At 31.8% G+C, this 21,358-nt stretch overlaps 2 protein-coding genes across 2 annotated transcripts; both read left to right on the forward strand.

Moving 5' to 3' along the window:
• The first annotated feature begins 600 nt into the window (after positions 1-600).
• Positions 601-9,443, forward strand: LOC131852053 (uncharacterized). Its single transcript, XM_059202641.1, has 5 exons — positions 601-847; positions 5,192-5,300; positions 6,246-6,392; positions 7,262-7,433; positions 9,220-9,443. Exons 1-5 carry the CDS (start codon positions 725-727, stop codon positions 9,371-9,373), a joined length of 705 nt encoding a protein of 234 aa, XP_059058624.1. The 5' UTR covers positions 601-724; the 3' UTR covers positions 9,374-9,443.
• A 3,104-nt stretch (positions 9,444-12,547) lies between these two features.
• LOC131851951 (uncharacterized) lies at positions 12,548-15,290 on the forward strand. The gene is made up of 3 exons (XM_059202510.1): positions 12,548-12,890; positions 14,481-14,682; positions 15,103-15,290. Exons 1-3 carry the CDS (start codon positions 12,822-12,824, stop codon positions 15,288-15,290), a joined length of 459 nt encoding a protein of 152 aa, XP_059058493.1. The 5' UTR covers positions 12,548-12,821.
• Positions 15,291-21,358: the final 6,068 nt, after the last annotated feature.

Below are 21,358 nucleotides of genomic sequence, written 5' to 3' on the forward strand. Positions count from 1 at the left end.
GTTCATTCTTTGGTTAGATATTTTTTTATAGTATACACCAGCTGTTGTAAGGGCAGAAGGTAACACAAATATTATTTATGAAGTTACAAATAAATCCATTATTTGATATTTCTATCCTTGACAAATATAATAATTTATTGTACTATAAAGTAATACAATCAAACCGAAGTTTGTATCGTGCGAGGATTGAATATGCCACAATCGGAATGTAAGACGGTAAGCGAATCCACTAGACCACTGATTTCATCACAGTTGCTTCTTGAAGCTTACTTTTTCATCAATAATTAAATTCATACATGATAAATCAATGCGTAATTTATTCAAATACTCGATAAAATTAAATTTTCTACGTTTAATACTAATAAATGTTTACTAATTAAAAAAGGCAAATAGTAGGTACATAGTACCAATACCAAGGTACGTATTTTAAGAGTACTTCGTACCCTGTATGCTTGTGTACCAAATAAGAAGTAACATAAAAGGCCTTCTCGATTACGGTAGATACTAAACTCCACTAGATCCTATTATGAGTCAGCTATAGTCCGATAATGGTATGCTGCTAACGTCCCATTACTGATGTCCCATACCGATTGATAACAATTCCCTTTTGTTAGTTCAACATTACGCTTCGTCAAACTTAAACGTTTTATGTTATTTCTAACATAAATATTTATATGCAGTTGAAATACAACAAAAAACCTTGTGAACATAACTTTATAAAACAATGTCAAAAGTGGTATATTTTGTTTTATTGATATTTGCAGTGTTAGGTATAGTATTTGGAAGAATTGTGGACAAGAGAAAATGTCCGGAAGTGAGAGCTGTACCGCACTTTGACCTGTCACAGGTATATTATACTATTTATAGTATTCTTATATATATGTTAATGTATATGTATGTATAGCACTACAGACAGTCTCTTTGTCATGTCGGCCGAAGAATGGGCTGCTTACGTAATCTTGGCTATGGAGGAATAGTGAAGTTGACCGAGTAGTCTGTGAGGATACCAGGTATTTTACTGAAAGGAGAACGGTTTACCACTCTGTAAAAATTGACACCATGTAAATTTTACTTTATTTTTAGCATTTAGCATCATAGATCTGAGACATATGTTTACATAAAAATAAATATATTTTGTGTATGTTTTGATTTGGGCGAACCTAAAAAATGCAAGCTTCGCTATAAATGCTCTTTCAGATAAAAAATAAATACTCAAAATTTAGATCTATATCTTCTATTGAAAAAAAAAACTAAACTATTTAAACTAAATTCTATTCTACAACTATACGCATCACAAATTGTGTCCCACATTATTTACTTAAAGCATGGATAAAATTCCTTTAACCATAAGGAATGTAGGGTCGGTACCCCATTTAACACCCTTTATCCTTTGAAACTATCCCCGGCTCAATAGAGTGAAAAAGTGGCAGTCATAGTAATAACTAGAGGGCAAAATAATAAAAATAAATCTTTAACTCTTTGTAGTGAAATTGCTGATACAGGGGTTTTGTTTTCTTGTTAACCTACTTTTAAAATAACAAGATTTATATAATTATTTTTCATATGTGTTTCGCGATATCTTTGTAAAATATAAAACAAATGAGTTTTATATTTGTTAATGATGAGTTTAATTAGGATTGACAACTAAAAGCGTAATTATTGATTAAGTTGATTTCTAATTAAAGACGTCAAGTTCGTGAGTTTGAGATATTGTAGGGATAATCACATAATGTTGGATAGCTCATTTATAGGACCAGCAAAAACTAATGTTACAAAAACGAGGAAAATATATCAGAGTCGAAGTTGCGTGGGACAGCTAGTTACCTATATAGATACATTATATCAATTGTTTCATCAAAATTACTAATCAAAGTAATTGACTTTCTATATCAATAATTACCTATACATTATTATATTTTCAATATAATTCACAAAAGACGTGTTTATACTTCTAAATTAGAAATGCGAAAATTTATACAAAAAGACGCTTCAGATATACAGATATACAGACATATAGTATCTTAAAAACACTGGTTACATTCTCTAAATTAGCCCCAACTATGTGTTATAGTAAGTTTTATATTTTTTAACATTAATGCGTTAATTGTGTAGGTGCCGGATGTGTGATTGATAACAGCTCTGTGCTATTAATTATTTCCACAAGCCAGATATTACTTAATCGAACTTCGTATGCCATGTATTATAAATTACATATAATAATATACAATATAATAACTTTACAATGTTTTTTATATAATTGGAAAAGTAAACAAACTGACGGCACTGCCAAACGTAATTTTTAATATATGTACATATAAGTTACACTATCATACTGTGCTACCACTCTAGTATTGACATTCCGGAGAACTAAAATGTCATGCTTATCCTGTAATTTCACTGTCTTATCTCAACCTACAACAGAAACACGTGTAATACAAAGCAAGTTGCTTGTCGATTGAAATATGTAGAGAGTGGGACTCAGCCAAACTTTAGACCAAATCTGAGTAATGTATGTGTTATTATAGATCGTTATTTCTTTTTAGTCATTTCTGACATCACGATCATGTGTTGTGATAATAATATCATAATATATAATATATATTTTTTTATTATTTAAATATTCTTGAGCCTATTCAACAGACAGATGAAATCACAGTGTATGAAGGCATAACATCTTAATCCTAAGGATTGTTGGTTGTTTACTTTTGAAATTTAAAAAAAGACCGTATAATAACATCACAAAACTCGGTCAACCAACCAGAATACATGTAATATACACCTACTTAATCTGAAGGTCGATTAAACTATTCTAATATATACACATAAAGGAATATCAATTAGATAACGGTTTACTTAAAATGAACTTAACATAAATTATTTAAATTCGATATTACTTAGTAGGTTAGCTAAATTATGAATTTATCTGCTGTTTATTGTACATGTCTATATAAGCTCAGCATTAAATTGAAGGGATACATATACAGAATTTATTACTTTGATATTAAATAGATCTGTGTTCTGGAGGAAGTTTTTATAATGAGATAGATTGAGCATAAATATATAGACCAATTGAATACTAATATCGATTGTATGTATGTATGTTTATTTGACGACCGGTGGTCTAGCCGTCTAGCATACCGCTTTGCGTCCGATGGTCGCGGGTTCGATTCCTCGCACGGCACAAACATTTGTATTCATGAATATGATTGTTTGTATCGGTTTGAATGTTTTCTATGTATAATATGTTTTTACGAAAAAAAAAATTATCTATGTATTTGTATCAGTTTTCTAGTACCCATAACACAAGCTTTTGCTAGCTTAACTTGGTTCTAGATGGCGCTGTGTGAATTGTCCTGAGATCATTATTATTATAGTAGCACACATAAGAACATGCACACTTAAATAAATAATAAAAAACTGACTTTCCTGAGTGTCTACAACTAGGAACTTATAAGTTATTATTTTTAAGTAAAAAAAATCCGAAATTTGTAAAAACTACATACATTTTTTAGTAAAAACTTTAATACCTACTCTATTTTAGGCAAATTACGCTGACACAGCTATGTGAATGTGTGAAACTTGAAACAATATAGTGTAGTGCAGAAAGCTAATATTTTTATAACTTTAGTTAATTAAGGTCGAGATTCGTATAAGGGCGAAACATACATAGTAATATCTGCTATAAAGTTTGAATTTGGAACATTATAAAACCACACGCAAGAAGTTTACATATTAAAACTATGTAATATTATGTTATCTGTGTTAAAACTAAACTGACTTCTGATAACTGAGTTGATAACACAAAAATAGTACATATATATATATCAATTATTCTAATAACCATTCATAGAATTATATATTTCAAATTCATATAACAGGTGCGGTCAGCCTTCTCATTGATGTCTCCCCATATCATTTGCATACATTATTCAATACACTTATTGTTACAGTACACTCATTTGAAAGCCGACTGCTGAGTCACATGTTCATCATTTCACTTTCTGTTCGTTGCACTGATCACTATTACACATTTTTTAAGTTGTCAGTTAATACAGTTGCTCTATTATAATTTAACGTAATAATTAATATATAGGTATGTTTTAATCCTTACTCAGTAATCAGTAGTGTTTGTTAATTATTATATTATACAATATGCGATTTGTGCAAATAAAAACATATTATAAATAAATATTCATTTCATTTCATTTCAAGGCAAAACTAGAGTTAATTTAAAACTTAGTAATTAAATTTCTACTTCGCTTCTTCAAAATAATTTAACTTCATTATTACTATGTAATATCATATGCAATATCAGCAATTAATCTTAAGAATTCCATACTATAGTGACTTTCCTTCTGACATTTGTAGATGTATATATGGGCACTGTATATTGATTTACCTTATCCAATCCATTTATGTTATCCCTGCCAAGTAGCTTTGTATTGTATAAATGTATCTATTGTCTTATTCTCTTTGATATATCATTCGACAATCCAGCCTAATGTATTTTTGATTTCATAGAAATAAAGGCAGATACATAATAATACACCTCCTAGGCTCGAGCAATCGTACGCGAAACACGAAATATAATAAAAGTATTTAATATTTGAGTTGAAATTTGACTTAGTTATGTAATAATATATATCACTTAAGAAAATAATTTGTTTAGATGAAAAGAGCAGAAGAAAATAAAATTCAATAGTAGTATTTGTCGGAACGCCTTTCGAATTTGCAATAGCAATTCAACGTAACGTCAACATAATATGAAACATTTTAATAATGATATAAGTTCTATTTAATAATACCTAATAGAATCATTGAAATTACTACTAAAAATAATTTCTAAGTCTCTTCAGAAATACATCTATTTAAGATTAAATACAATTTCTTATCTATATATGTATAAAAATGAACGTAGTCAAGGCATCATGCGTGAACGTCTGGATCGATTTCAGGATAAGATTATGAACAAAAAAATTAAGGAAGTTGCTTGGATTTTTTTTAATTGTACCAATACGATCTCAATATTTATATTTAAGACAGAAAAACTTGTGTCAGAAATCATTATCGAAAAGAGTTAACAATAAAAAGATTGTTCTTTATTCGATTTCTCCATCGGAACACATAGCTTATATTTGAAATAAAAATATTTATGTATTGAGAATTTATTTTCCTCTTTTTCTTCCCTTAGTTGCTTGGAGATTGGTACGTTGTGGAGTATTATGCGAGTGAAGAGGAAGCTCTGTCTTATAGCTGTATGAGAGCTGTCTTTACAGAAGATGACCACGTCCAAGCAGAAGGTAAATTATTTTCACTTTGTAAATGTTTAACACTAGTAAGTAGATCTTTGTTGGGATTTCCAAAGCATCGGGCAGTAAAATTCAAAATGCAGAACGTTGTCATAATATCACGACCTACTTACGACTAAATGCTGCTTTGTGGACAAAAATATTATTAAAATTAAATATTTAGGGTTCAGACGTAAATTTTAATGATAACTGCTATAAAAGTAAGATAAAATGTCACTACTTCATCATAACTTTTAATAGATGATGTATTATTAATAAAAAGGATGTCCCTAAGAGAAATGTCAAGAATATTTCAGACGGGAAACGTAAAAAAAACATATAGAGGCAGTTATTTATTTTTGTTGAATGTGTTTATTAAGATATAAATATTTAATCTATCTATCTGTTATAATCCAGTAACGAATGAAACCAATATAAAACGAAGATACCTCCTGAATTAACTAATAAGGACAAACATATAACCTTCTTTCTTCGTACATATTCTATACTCTTAGTTTAAAGTATAATATGTAATATTCTCTTATCCATCATTACATAATATAAAACAAAATCGCTGATGCTGTCTGCCCGTCCCTATGTATGTTTAATTCTTTGAAATTACGCAACGGATTTTGAAGCGATTTTTTTTTAATAGTTAGAGTGATTCAAGAGGAAGGTTTATATATATAAAACATGTACCACCGGTGCGAAGCCGGGGTGGGTAGCTAGTATAATAATATTTATAACCTAGTATAACTCATACAGTACTATCTAGTCCCAAGCTAATTACAACTTGTGTTATGGGTATTCAGACAATTGATAGAAATTATTAAAAATTAGAGCACCGAGGCCGTAGACAAAATATTAGTACCCAGTAAAATTTTGACTATGTTATTTTGTCTTTTATTAGATTAATGTAATACTTCTGAATATAGTTTCTGATGTATTTAATTCTAGATGGCACAGTGGAATGGACGCCTGGTGTCACTATGAACTTCACTTACCGCTTCGCCGACGATCCCTTGGGCGAGAATTTACTTGGCAACATCACTTGGCGAGTGGACTTGAATGAACCGGCACACTGGACGCATTCTGAGATTACTTGTAAGTATTATTTCAATTGAAATAAATAAACGGTATTTTACCTAACTGTAGTAAAAATTGTTTCTCTTATAATATGTAATTTTGCATTCTATTCTATCAAACTTATGGTCATCGGCCATCCGTGTAGTCACTGTTACTGTCACAGCGTATGCTGAGTGTAGACCATATTATTACGATTTTATAAATTCATATAATTAATGATTAATTGACAATAAATTTATTTTTCTTTTCTACCTTTTATCTCTTGAAATCGTCATTAGCTATTAATTACCCTATAAACCGGCCAGTAAATTCAATCTGGCAAACACGAAAAAAAAAAGGAAAACAACTTTGTGTCATTTATATATCCGACTGGATCTCCGATGAAGATTACCCTGATACCCAACTTGCCCCCTGCCACGTATTAAAATATACCGAGCGAAATGTGGGCATCAAGTGTTGCGTGAACACAACATTTACAATGAATGACTATGTCTCTGACTACCTCATTTGAAATGATAGTCGTGATGGTGTGTATGTATGAATTAATGAGGGCCTATACTATATTTCTATTTTATAGTATTATTTTGATACAATCTGCTGATTTTACTCTTATTTGGCATAAAATGGCAAAGCCTCAAGCTAACAGGGTCGTATCGTGAAAATGTGATCATTTACATCATGCTGTTATTCCTATGTGCCTATACCTACATGTTACTATTGCCACATTCCCACAAGTTATTTTGTAAGTATGTTTGAGATTCCAGTTCCATAAAAAGTCGCGGGATTTTAAGATGACGTGTTCAAGCAATCACAAGTCTTAATAAAACACTCCTTAAGATAAACAAAAACTAAGCTAATTTTACGAAAACAGGGTTATTATATTTCAGATGATGGTATATATAATACATACGTATTAGACACTGAGTACAAAACTTGGGCACTTTTATTACACTGTGCTGAACAAAGGGAGGGTACGAGATTTCTCAGTGCGTTCGTGTTATCAAGGAAGACAAGCTTAGCCAAGAATGTGTTGGCTTATTTAAGAGACAAGTTGCCAAGGTTAGTTTAATTTATTTAATCTTGAATCTTAATTCTTGATTAATAAAAACGACTTTGTGTTTTATGTGTTTTGTGCATAATACAAAACACATTAGTTTATCTGTTTGAATTGCCTGAGTAGAAAAGTCTAACTAGGGTTTTTAATAAATATGTATTTAAGTATTATACTTTAGTATTAGTTGATCCAAGTCTGGTTAGTTGTGACTAAATGGCTTGTTATAGAATGTTCTAGAAGGCTACTTATTGTTAAGTATTATTTTTCTAAAAAAATTGCATAAGTTTATCTGCTTTTTTGAGATAAAGGATAGCCTATGTTCATTGGCGTCATGCGGCCATGAGTTTTGAACAATTAGAAAGACAAATAATACAATATGTATGGATTTTCAATTTGAAAATAGTATGGATTTCCTCTAAATAATTATATGTTAATTTATGCATTTTAATATATTATATAAAACAAGTAATTAGATAGTCATGATTTATTAAGGTATTTAAATCGATAGTATCTAAACATGGATTTAAATAACATAACAAACCTATTTACCCACATCATATTGTAAATACCTACATAGTTTAATGCTGATCAATAGGAGAGATGGCAGAAAGCCAGTACTCCATAGGTATTGAAGCCAAATCGCAACGAAAACCGTTATCCAGGAAAGTTGTTAGAATTTTAAAATTGACAATGTAAATCAATACCTATAAAGGTATATCAAAACAACATCTAGTAACTAACTTGAACTTGTATTGTGGTTACGAAACAGCTTATATTCGTACTTATATTTTTTTATACTGATATAAATAGGCGTATACAACACCAATTTTTAATGTATGGAGTTCGAACTCGCGACATCACAAATATTGAAAGTAGTTTATGAAATGATAATTATGTTGAACTGTTTCAACTGATTTTGAAAATGTTTTAATTTTGCCCAGGACTAGTCATACAACGCCATCTAGTCCCAAGCTACTACTAGCTACTAAAGAACTGATATAAATAAAATTATTTTTTGTAAATGTCATACGTATAGAAAACACCCAGACAGACAAGCAAGCTCATGAATACTAATGTTTGTATTGTGCGAGGAATCGAACCGCGACCTTTTAGATTAGCGGAGTACAATGTGAATTGCTAAACCACTAAGGCTGTCAAATTAAGAGTGTCTTTGCCTCAATTTGACTGTTTTTGTGTCATAAAATCTGAAATTGCTATATATTACTGCTTGTAAAAGTCCTTAATGTTTGCTAAAAGATAATATAAAACAACTATACGTAATAACTGTCAAGAAAGTATAACTTACCAAACTTGGTTAATATGCATGAAACATGTTAACCAAGTTTGGTAAGTTACATAAAATATTTATGATATATGCTATTATGTTTTTCTATTTGCATAATATAAAATTACAAATAGATTACCAGTATTATCAATTCACATTCAATAATTGGCTAATTATAAATGAATCTATATATTGTCTATGATAGATAAAGAAAAAAGATAGGTCTAGGAGAAAAGTATTGTAGTAACATCACTCAATTTATATGCAATTTATTCAAAATTATCAGATGACTTTTCACTAATACTAAACAAAACGTGCAACACTAACTCGAAATAACTTGTTCATTCTACTTTGAATGGTAAAAAAAGAATAATCAGAATCGGTTCAGAACTGAAGACGCTACATAACACTCAAAAGCAAACAGTGAAATTGTAAACCTTGTTTATTGAAAAACATTTCAATACATTGAATCCAACTATTGCCATTCATATAAAATATTTTTGCAGGTATGATGTTGACATCAATTATGTATTTCCTATACCACATAAGGACTGTTCCTCGAAGCCAGCAATAGCCGACTTCTCTCCAATACTTGTGGAGGTGAACAGCAAGATCCCTAGGAAACCTGGAATCAGCTACAAAGTAGCATTCGGACATTAGACTTCTCAAGTTAACATAGAAAATTAATTAATTATTCCTTTAAAATCATATTAATTTTATAATGTGTATAGCTACAGCTACTAAAAATTTTAGTACCGTTTCATAATGACATTATTGACAATCTCGAATATTTTTGGAGTAACTGAATACCAAAGTATTATAACAAGGTACAAAGTTTTTTATTGTTAGTGCAAACGACTAATGTAATAGTTTAATAAAGAAATATTATTGAATGTTTTATATTTAACATATTTCTATCCTTGCTCACATTTTCTGAGTTGAGATTATCATATAATTTCATCATATCAAACTAAACAAAGCTTGAGTTTGAGACTGATTAGTTCGTTTGTTTAGTTTAGTTTGTTACTAAACATTTTTTAAAACAAATAGTTACCTATGTATTTATAACTAGAAAGATTGTCGCTATTTACTCGTAGATGCTTACATTATGAGGCTTACTTTGTAGCTTATTATTTTGTATACTAGAATTAATATCATATTATATTTATATATATTAACTTTTTAATATTAAGTGATGTATTTGACATAACCTGCCTACCTAATACCTAACAACTTGAAATGCTGGGGGGAAATGGGATTGTTAGTAATGTGGACTAAGGAACCCATTACTAGCAATGTACCATGTCAGGTTGACCTCCACCCGGTTCCCCCTGGAAACCATCGTGATAAATTCTTGGTGAATTTGTCACGATGGGCTGTCACGACGTCCTGACCTCATGTACATCTTATCATTCTCCACTGGTGCCCCGCCAGCGTATACCGATAGCGCAGGCGGGTGCAGCATTCCATTATCATCCACAAAAAAAACTTGAAATGCTTAGCGATTTAATGAGCTTATAAAAGCTTTTCATTTACTGGAACTTATTGCAATGTTATTAATTCTAAGAACGTATCACACATTCAGTTCGTAAACAAACAACAAGAAATTTCGATAAAGACTTATTAGAATTCCATAAACGTCCATTTTGGTCTGTTATTACGAGCGAAGATATAATTGCCTTTCTAGTTCGCTACAATAAGTAATGAGTGAAAATGAGAGAACAATAGCTTTGTCTCTTGTAATGACAATGAGCTTTTTCTGTTGAAAAGAGTAATTAGCATGCAAGCAGTATTATTAGTATAAAGGAAAAAAAAACTGTGTAAACTTTATCACTAATCATAAAAATACCCGTTGACAATTCACACAAGGCCATCTAGTCCCAATGTAAGCAGAGCTTGTTTTCTGGGTATACATACATAATAAACATAGAAAACACCTAGACCGATACAAACAATCATACTCATGAATACAAATATATGTACCGTGTGAGGAATCGAACCCGCGACCATCGGAAGTAAAGTGATGTTCTAAATCGCTAGACCACCGAAACCGTCACAGTAAAACAAAATAGAGGATTCAAAGTAAAAGATATTACTTATTTATCCTGGTGGCTTTCGAAACTGTAGGCGTATGGGGCCGACGCAAAAAAATTTATAAAGCAAGTAAGCAAGCGTATTGTGGATAGAGGCCATGATCCCCGTTCCGGATCGTATCTGGCTCAAAGGATTTCTCTGGCAATTCAGCGCGGGAATGGTGCAGGCGTTATGGGAACCATAGGGCCGGGTACGAGACGGGACAGATTGTCTTGTCCTTTATATTTTTTATTGTATGATTTAATTAATTTTTTTATACATAAATGATAAATGTTTGAATTAATAAAAAAAATGAGTATGTAATGTAATAAATATACCCGTAGATATATTTTAAATATAGTACATTGTTTTAAGGCTATATTTTTTTAATGTAATTGAATAGCGAACAAATTGACTGTTGTCGATGGTAAGTGGCAACCGTCTACGTATTTCGTTGTTCGTTCGTATGCGCCGTCATCTATCCAGAGAACTAAGACTTAATGCCTTCGTACCATGTAATTTTAATGGCATATCTCATCCAGAGTCTCACTCTTCAACCGAAACATCCTACTAATCCAGATAAAACTAATATTCTATATGAATTTTGCTATAAATTATAAATTACCAAATCTTACTAACATTATAAACACAATAGGCTTGTTTTCTTTCACGCCAAACTACTGGACTGATTTAAATTAAACTCGGAAAACATATAGATCATATTCTAGATTGACACCTAGGATCATTTTACCAGTATCCGTGTGAGCAGCGCGGCGAGATGTTTATTCCCACCTACTCGTATAATTAACAATGGTTTAACAATTTGTCTTAGGCAAGTATGAAAATTCAATACTTAAATTGCTTATGAACAACGATAGGGCACGCACGATTGTTCTGTGGCATAATTAGTATGCTACAGGGTAATCGTCTGGGCCCAATACAATAAAACAGGTACATATACAGTGTCAACACATCATTCCTATGACATTCAGTTTTGACCGTGTCTAACTGGAAACAATGCCGTTAAATAAAACAGTCTTTCATGTAAAACATCGGAAACTTTTCAGAAATCTTATAATGGCGACGTTTTTCATAGAATAATTGAAAACAGAATGTCCGGTCGTTTTTGTCTAAAATATATTGCTGTCTGTCTCATAATTTGTCGATTGTAATTGAAAATATCATTCACACATCTAAAAGGGCTAAAAGAAAAGAGATACAGGTATCAGAGTATCTCTTTGTTTTTGGCCCTCACTATTGGTGCCAAAGCTAAACTATACTATACTAAATTATTAAATTATTTTATTATTAGCTTATTCCTAATTTAGTATACTAAAACTATACTAAATTAGGAATAAGCAAGAGTTTTATTCCAGCATACACAAGAATTTATACAATAACAAACCCATTTTAAAATTTCGGTTGTTTTGTTAATTTTCAAATAAAGTTTACTTTGAAAAAAAAAAGAGCAAGACATTATTATAATACATGTGATGGCGATATTTTCATTTTCAACCAATCTTATTATGATCCCGTCGTCGTAGTGTCATGACTTAGATTTCAAAATCCATGATTTCGAATCTTAGCGGTATCAATTGACGATAATTAACGGTATAAATTTATATTTCTGACTCACTTCTATAATGGAAAGATTATTAAATTAAAATCCGAGCGTCGCCATTTTTCCTGCCAATTTTAATTCAAATATGGCAGTGAAATTTGGACATCGTTTGATTGCTTTCACTATAATGTAAACAGTTGATATCATTTACTCTGCCTACCCCAATTGTTATAAGAACTGTGAAGTATAATAAGCAAAAACTACTACATAAAAAAGACTGAAATTATAATGATCCTATTTTGTGTTCAGTTACGGAATTCAAAATAGGTTAAAACTAAAATTCTTAATTATGAAGTTCGCTGTCTAATCTTTGTTTAACATGCATATTACGTAAAGATTATTCAAAAGTAATTCAGTAGTTCGCCATGGATATAAGAGGCGTTAAACAGTCAACCATAGAGAACTCTATCGAAGATGGCTAAAGTGAGGCTGTGTTTATTATTATTAGTGACAATTGCATCCCATCGCTTGGCTGCTGGATCGGTGTGTTATTTATATTATTTACTAGAAATTTCTACATAATAATGGTGTTATTTTTTTATGATAGCGAAAATTATATTTCGGATAACTTCTTTTCTTTATGTGTTTACATATACTAAACCATTATTTTATTTATTTCTACCCATAATAAAATCGCCATGAGGCGAAATCTGTGTGTTTGTCTGGTTGGTGTGTTAACTGTTAATTATTGACGTAAAAATGGCTGGAGAAAATACTATAAATGTAGATATTGTGTCGTTAAACATGTGCTAATATTAATTCATTCGTTAATGAAATAATTGGCAACTCTCTTATAATAAAAAAGTTATTAGTATAAGTTATGTATTGAAATCAATTGAAACAATTTTACCAAATTTTGGAATTATGTCCTACATTTGAATGTATTGTTTATTGCTTTGTAGTATCTTATAGCTCCAAATCGGTTAAGAAGTTTCTGGGATAACCGTGCACAAATGCACGAACAGACATAAATAAATCGAAATTCTAAAAAGCATTGTTTTGGGTTCCACGTTGATAAAGTCCCCCAAAAATAGTTGTTCCCGTATATCTGTCGATCAGTTATATTTTTATCATATGAAATGAAAATTATTTTGCCTTCTTCTTGTTTTTCACCCTCGTCTCTTCATATACTACCTACAGACAAAGATACTAATTTTGCATATACATTATTCTGTTATTTAGAGAATTAGAACCATACATCTTTTTAATAGGACTATATAATTAAAATCATACTTCTCAGTTCATTACATAATACATACATAGAAATAATAGACAAATATGTATTGTAATTTGCAAATTTCTTATAACAGCGATACGCGCTTAACAAAGACGCGAAAACAAATTGTAAAAGAATTTGTCACGTTATTGTTATCGCAGACACATATTGTAACATTTTATTTTTATAGAATAGAAAATAAAATGCTTTATTCAAATATACTTAATTTAAGCACTTTTGTCTTAGTTTTTTTATTCTACCACTCATTCGGTAAGTTGTCTCATCACAAGAAGAACGAGCAAAAATTGCGTGTTGCTCTTTTAAATAATTGTAACTTTACAAAAATATTATACTAGCTGAGCCCGTAACTATATACCTTTTTATTCTGTTATATGTATCTTTCATGTACCTACAGATCAATTTTATTATATGTATAAATATTCATTCAGATTTAGATAATTATGAAAAATTGTAATTTAGACGATGTGTTTGCGGTTGGTTTAGCAGCTTTTATATTCTGAAACTGTCTCTGATTATACCACCTGGTATAACAGTCGGAACATAAAAAGTATATTGAAAGCTGTTATATAAAGTTGCAGTTTCCTGTATGTTTACATAGAAGATAATAAATTTTATTGATGAATGGAGATTTATAAATGTTCTCAAGAAGCTCAAATAAAATAGACCGAAAACACAATTAAATAAAAAAACATAAATTAAAAATGTGTGTATGACTGGTTCACCACCATGATAAGCCAGTCAGAACGGTTAACGTTCCACTTATAAATTATTTCGTACCTGGTAAATTAAAAAATGTAGAGTCATTAGATAAAATTGTGATAAATAATTTCTTACAGCCATTCGGATTTTTATGCAGTTTACTATGCGACGATGATGACTCATCCAGTGATGATAGCTATGATGATATACTTGACGGCCTTTTCGACCCCTGCTTTGCCTGTCCTAGTGACTCGTCTGGGTCTTCTAGTCCTTCGGAAGCAGCTAATGAATCCGCCAGTGCGCCTGGTAAAACACCGGCACCTATCAACCTTATGATACGTAAGTCCCATATATTCGTAAAATCTAAGTCAAAATAATTTATTTCCATAGGAACCTTCGGCTTCATATGCACGTAATTTTTTTATCACTATCCCTACCGTCCAGTTCGGCAAGTTACTTCAATTGTGAAAGAAGTAGGTACTGCCATGAAACTCAGCTGGTACATTGTTTATTTTATTTTTGGTCTTCCATATAGTCGTTTACAGATTAATAGCTTCATTTTATAATAAACTTTTTGAATAAATTCAGGTTCCGCCTAAAAGTAACAAAAAATAGGCTACCTAGGCCGTGCTCATGCATTACGATTCTTAAGTAGTACCTCATTATTCCATCGTGCCCCGCAAAATGTACATTTCATTTATTTATTTTAGAATATTCTCCATTTTGAAGTTTCTTTCTAATAACAGATAATAATTTTAGCACCAGCCAACGGGCTCAACGTGTCACTAGAAAACATCGGTGGTTCATGGTGGTTGAACCTGTTCCCGTGGGCTGGGGGATCGCCAGGACAAGCAGCGACGCCCGCTCCTGTGAGTGCCACCCCTGCTGCCACTACACCTGGCAATGACACTGCAACTACAGCTGCACCTACAACTGCCAAAGCCTAATATAAATAATTATAATTCCTTAATCTAAACTATAACCGCCCTCAAATCAATTTAAACTATGAAACTTTATGTCATATACTATTAAATGTGTTGGCACTTATAATGATATGAATTAAGTGAATAATGATGGCTTCGGTGGTTTAGCGATTTAGCACACCTCTTTACTTTCGATGGTCGCGAGTTCAATTCCTCGCATGACGGAAACATTTGTATTCATAAGTATGATTGTATTTTCTGTGTCAATTACGCAAGCATTTAGAATTAAAAATGTATCTAAGTATGTATTTAAGTAAGTTCTCTAGTATCCACGAATCAAAATCTGTTTAGAAGGACTAGTTGATGCTTTGTCAATTGTCTTCAGTTTTTATTCTCAAAAGAAACAGGCAAAACAGAAGAATTAATGTAGGTATGTTACACGTTTGTCATGAATAAGGTAGTTAAAATCTAACTATATATAGTCGAAGGTCCATAAACATATATAGTCGAAGGTCACAGAACCCGTCATTCTCATTCCACTCCGATCAATCCGTCATCCAATTCAAACGCGAATCAAAATTGCGACGGCCTGAGCCGAGGTTCGAATCCCTAGCGGTGCTCTCAGACTAAAGTCATATCCGTTTGGTGGGAGTTGGCCTTTAGCCGTTCTATAAGGCCTTCCGCGGGTTTGAAGTGCCATCTGCACTCGCCCCCTATTATATATATATTGCGGTAAAGCTTTAAAGACCAGCTGCGTCCAACAGCGTTAGAGTAGTCCGAAAAAAACTCGTCATTCCAACGGTCTTAAAGTATCGTTAGAAAATACCAGTGAGTATCCCATGGACTGGTGCATCACGAGGACAAGCTGCAAGTGCCGCCACAATTGCTACTATATTTAGCAATGACACTGCAACTACCGTAGCATCTGCAACTACTCAAAACCAATAGAAATCACTATCTTCGTATATTACTCTCATTGATTTGGAGTTAAGGTAAGGGAAAAATATACTGTGTGAGGCGTGTTTTCGAAGATTTGAAGACATATTTGAAAACCTTTGACCACATATTTGAAGACATGTTGGCGCAAATAAAAGTGCCAGACATGTTTTCGAATACGTGTGCTCACAGGCAGTAGCTCCCTACAGAACTTTACTTAAGTAGAGCTACGCACACATTTGAATACTCACACGTTTTCATGCATGAGAAAATGCAAATATTTGTTCAAACTTAGAATATATTATGCCCAAAAATAAATGTCGTCACAATATTTGATACAATACATATTGACCTGCACCTGACCTTTGTATCCACTTGGTCTTATAAAAAAATCAACGAATTATTAAAATAGTAGGCCTTAACTGTTAGGTATTTTATAACTAGTCATAACAGGAGAATCAGTAGAAGTAATTAAACGTTAATATTATTTAACAGGCTTAGATTTATAACTTTAATGTTTAGAATGTTCTTAGTTAGCATAAGTTAGGGTATATTGTTATTTATTGTGGATATGTCAATAGTTTTATATTCTAAGTATATTTTTACATTCTAATAAAATAAACTAATTTTATATTTGTTTATTTTTCTAACAATTGACCCGTGATACCCCTGATGTTTCAGGCCTCCATGGGCTACATTAACCGTTTGCCATCAAATGGGCCATATGCTTGCCACTATCGTAGTATAAAAAAAAATCTAGCAGGTCATCAGTGGACGATGATAGGATGACCATACAGTTAGCCTATCAAACTACCACCGCGATGGTACACGTAAAAAAACATGACAATACGTCAACATTGATATACAACTTGTCTATAACTAGTTCACCTTCCATACAGCATGTCGAAATCTCATGTTACATGCAAATGTCAACTATAATAGTAATGTGTAGTGCATAACGAAGCATCCACTGCGTCACAGAATGCATCATTTATAATTATAAATTCAGTCAGTTTTAAGGTACACCAGTATTGACAACTGTTTAGTCGACTGCAGGCATATGTATAGGTACTGTAATCGTAACGATATAAAATACTGTCACAAAAATTCCCATTATTCATATAACAGACAGACTCTTATGATATTTCGAATCTCTGACGGTAGATTCGACATATCATAAGAATCGCTTATTCCTTTTAAAATGAGCTTATACCTACATGATTACAAATATACAAATTGAATTTTAAATACAATTGGCGATAATGTACTGACCACCATCATACGCTATTGCGTTTTTGTCAGAAGGATATAATTGATTTAGTTAATATAATTTAACAGATTAATCTTAACAAGTAGCACCCGTTCACAATTGTGAGGGATGAGCCAGTCATCATCATCTGTTACCTAAAAATGTCTCAAGGAATTATAACGATCGATCGATCTGACCTGATGGTATCGTGAAGACAGTACAATAATACCATACAATAATTATAGTACTGTCATCTCCATTGACTGTGATTAGATTGACGATTGGAGGGAGGAACTACTACTACAGACTAGATCACATACCAAACAAAATAATACGGGGAGGACGGAGGGTTTAATAATGGGGACTAGTACCGAGCTGCCGAACTTTATTTGTTATTTCGTAGTGAATTCGCCACGATGAGCTCACTAACTTCTTTCATGCTCATCCGGTCATCCTCCACTGGTGCCCCGTCAGCGTATGTTAATAGCGCAAGTGGAACGCTATATTCATCCATTAAAAAAAAGTGTAATAACTTGTATACGACAATGTCTTGATTTATTTCAAAATAAAAACCCCTTTTTAAACATTATTTTACACGAGCTCTATTTTCTGGTCTGGTAATTTCGATAGTTCCTAGTTCCTAGGAGTAGCTATATAATTACTATGTTAGCAACAATGTAGTTTTTAATGTTATAATACTGCTACCAAATTGAGCAAAAAATAGTACATAATAGTAAAAATTTTTAAGGTATAAATTTTCAAACTCCATGGCTCCGCGGCAATTCATTCAAATACGTAGTACACTTTTTTGCCACTTATGCAAGTGTTTTTATTGCTATTCTTTACCGTGTTGTTTGGCTAGCTATTTCTGTTGAGGAGTGACACGAAACTTAAGAAGCACCTATTTTTTTCTTTCACAATACTTTAAAATGCTATAGTTTTACTGTATCCACTTTTGAAGATACTTTTCTGTTTGTGTAATGCCACAGGGAGGTACATCTGGATATACACATAAATATATATTTAATAGATTCTGAAGATTTTGTATGACATCACAATTGTAATGAATATCAGATCACTAAGCTTTTGTTACGATAGGCTTGATGAATCGAGCGAAAATAAATCAATCATAAATTCCTTTTAAACAACTTATTGCAATTCACCAATTATTACAAACTTGATATTTTTGAGTACATTGATTTTTTACTACAACTGTAAGTAACCAACTGTTAATAACTAACAAGCAATGTATACATAAATAATCGACAAAGATGTATTAATTCGATGCTCTCAAGTTTTTTGATACAGAGGTAAGATCCTTTTAAGTTGATAAAACCCGGATTCATGTCAATCAAGATTCTATTGAGACTTTTTATCTGAACGTTCACAGAGATGCATTATTTATATATGTTTATGATCAATGAGAAATGATTAAAGTAAGTTGCTCTCTATTATAAATTATTACTTAACGACTAATTCATCATACTTGTCAAATTACGGCTTCTTACTTTGATATATATTTGATATAGTAATATTCTATTAAACATGTGGGTAGTCTCACACATAATAGTATTTAAATGAATTTGATTGCAAAATATTTGAATCTTGAATTATTTTTGGTTACTCACATTCACACTGTTCTCATTGAACACAAAACTTTGTATAAACTTGGTATAAAATCTCTCGTGTGATCTTTACATCTATATCTTCTGCTACCAAATATGCTGTTTAATTTTGTAAACTATGTTCTTGTTTTGAACTTACTGGGTATAAAGCTGTAATATTTCAGTCCTCGGAAACACATAGCATAAACGTATCACATACATTACTAGTACTTTGTGATAACCATGGTGTTATGTTATTCATGTTATAGGCAAACGGTTACTATAGGAGTAATCCCACATACTCCCTCCTCGGCTCTCCGGCGTGTGATATGAAGAATTTTCCTCACTGTAAAAAAAGCAAAAGGGATTGTTAGCAATCAGAAGTAGCAGCCTCGTTGCTAACAATGTACCATGTAAGGTCCACCTACACGCGGTCCCCTTAGAATGATGAATTTCAGATAATTTCGCGACAATAGCACAGGCGGTGCACCATACCATTTTCATCTATACATCTATACATATAAATAAAATTAGAGTGTCTGTTTGTAATAGAAATAACCATTTTTTACTACATGCACATGAATATACGGTACATATACCAAAATTTTATTTTTATAATTTTTGTCTATCTGTCTGTCGATCTGTGTTCCGGCTTATCTCTGAAATGATCGACTGATTTTGACGGGACTTTTTTTGGCAGGTAGCTGATGTAATAAGGAGTAACTTAGGCTACTTTTATTTTAGAATATTTTTTTTATTTTAGAACAATAAAGTTAAATTCCACGCGGACTAAGTCGCGGGAATAGCTAATCCATAATAAAAACTGTTGCTATATCCACCAGATATTCCATCAGCTTGTTCTCCATTCCAGTCAATAAAAAGAAATATTTGTTAGGAAACATAACAAAATAATATTAAAAAGGAAACCAAGGGATTTCAATCGTAATATCCAATATATATTAAGTTACATTTAAATGGGTCAATGGTTATATTTCAAAATAATCTGACGGCATAGTTTTTTTTTGCAAGTCCGTTGCTCAAAGAATCTCTAACCTTATCCCTTCACAACACTTCTGAGAAATGTACGAGAATACCCTTTCTAATTAGCTGTTTAGTCCTTTATAAACAAAAAAAATATGGCGAAGATAAATTGCTCACAAAGATGCTGAGGATTCAACGACCGGTTGATTGCTTGCTGCGCATACGCACCGGATGCCCTTCAAGACTTTAATTAATGTTTCTGTCGCAATATTAGAAGACTGCGTTTGTATTAAATACTGAAGGGTTGGGCCGTAAATTCAATAGCGGAATTAAGCAGTTAAACATTTAATTCACTGTCAATAATCAGTAAACAGACGATAGAGTAAATAGTCACGGTAAATAAAATAACGAAATTATTTACTCAATTTAACTATTAAATAGAATATCTTCCACCCCTAATTAACTAGATAAATTCTAGTATACATGTCAGTATTACTGTAATGTTATCTTTAAATTTTCGCGAACATATCAATACCTGTATTAGTATATATGATGTAGATTTTCGACAATGTTCATTGTCAACTCGCAGCTGAAAAACAGGAAACAGAGACTGCGGATACGGATGTCAAATATTTGTATTTAATTTAGTTAAATAACAATGTTTGAACAATTTAGCATAGGCTGATTGCTTTCTTTAAGATTTCTTTATTATTATTTAATAGTATTTGTTTGGTTACATAGGATTCGATTCGGCCATCTCAACATCTTCACATTGAAACTCGGGAACATCTAAAGATACTATCATTTAATTCAACATTTATATCGCTGAAGTAAAAAATCAGTCAGAAATTATGACATTATTGTTGGTAATAGTTGTAATATTGTAATCAGGATTATTATTGTTACTATTTGAGCCGCCAAGGAGCTTGCTTCGTAAGATGTTTTTCGGTTGAAAAATGAAATAAACGATGGATCGTAGATCTCTAGATAACGACGTATGAGAGATATTACGGTGTCAAATAACTAATGACTCTAGTGTTGTTCATGTATATTAGTATCGGTTAACATCAGGTAGGCTGTCAGTTTATTGGCCTTCCAAACACACAAAAAAATCCCATACGGTGCTCCACGTCGATTGAGCAGTTCCTCTTCTCTCTTATTGAATTTATCAACATGGAAAAAATGATGTCTATTTGTCATGCATAATGTTGTACTTCACTCTGTCATCCGTCCATTCTGTTCCATGTACGTTAGATCAACATTAGCGCAACAAGAAGGTGTTGCTCCATCTATATATATCATAAAGTTGGTATTTCCAAAGG

The sequence above is a fragment of the Achroia grisella genome, unplaced genomic scaffold, assembly GCF_030625045.1.
Source record: "Achroia grisella isolate CSIRO2021 unplaced genomic scaffold, CSIRO_AGI_Agris_v1 utg821, whole genome shotgun sequence".
Classification (NCBI taxonomy): domain Eukaryota; kingdom Metazoa; phylum Arthropoda; class Insecta; order Lepidoptera; family Pyralidae; genus Achroia; species Achroia grisella.

Excerpts from the sequence above, each read along its gene's own strand:
- LOC131852053 (XM_059202641.1), top strand. The coding sequence starts at position 725 with ATGTCAAAAGTGGTATATTTTGTTTTATTGATATTTGCAGTGTTAGGT. Across the intron at positions 5,301-6,245 it reads TGACCACGTCCAAGCAGAAG|ATGGCACAGTGGAATGGACG; the intron begins GTAAATTATTTT and ends ATTTAATTCTAG. Across the intron at positions 7,434-9,219 it reads TTAAGAGACAAGTTGCCAAG|GTATGATGTTGACATCAATT; the intron begins GTTAGTTTAATT and ends ATATTTTTGCAG.
- LOC131851951 (XM_059202510.1), top strand. The coding sequence starts at position 12,822 with ATGGCTAAAGTGAGGCTGTGTTTATTATTATTAGTGACAATTGCATCC. Across the intron at positions 12,891-14,480 it reads ATCGCTTGGCTGCTGGATCG|CCATTCGGATTTTTATGCAG; the intron begins GTGTGTTATTTA and ends AATTTCTTACAG. Across the intron at positions 14,683-15,102 it reads ACCTATCAACCTTATGATAC|CACCAGCCAACGGGCTCAAC; the intron begins GTAAGTCCCATA and ends TAATAATTTTAG.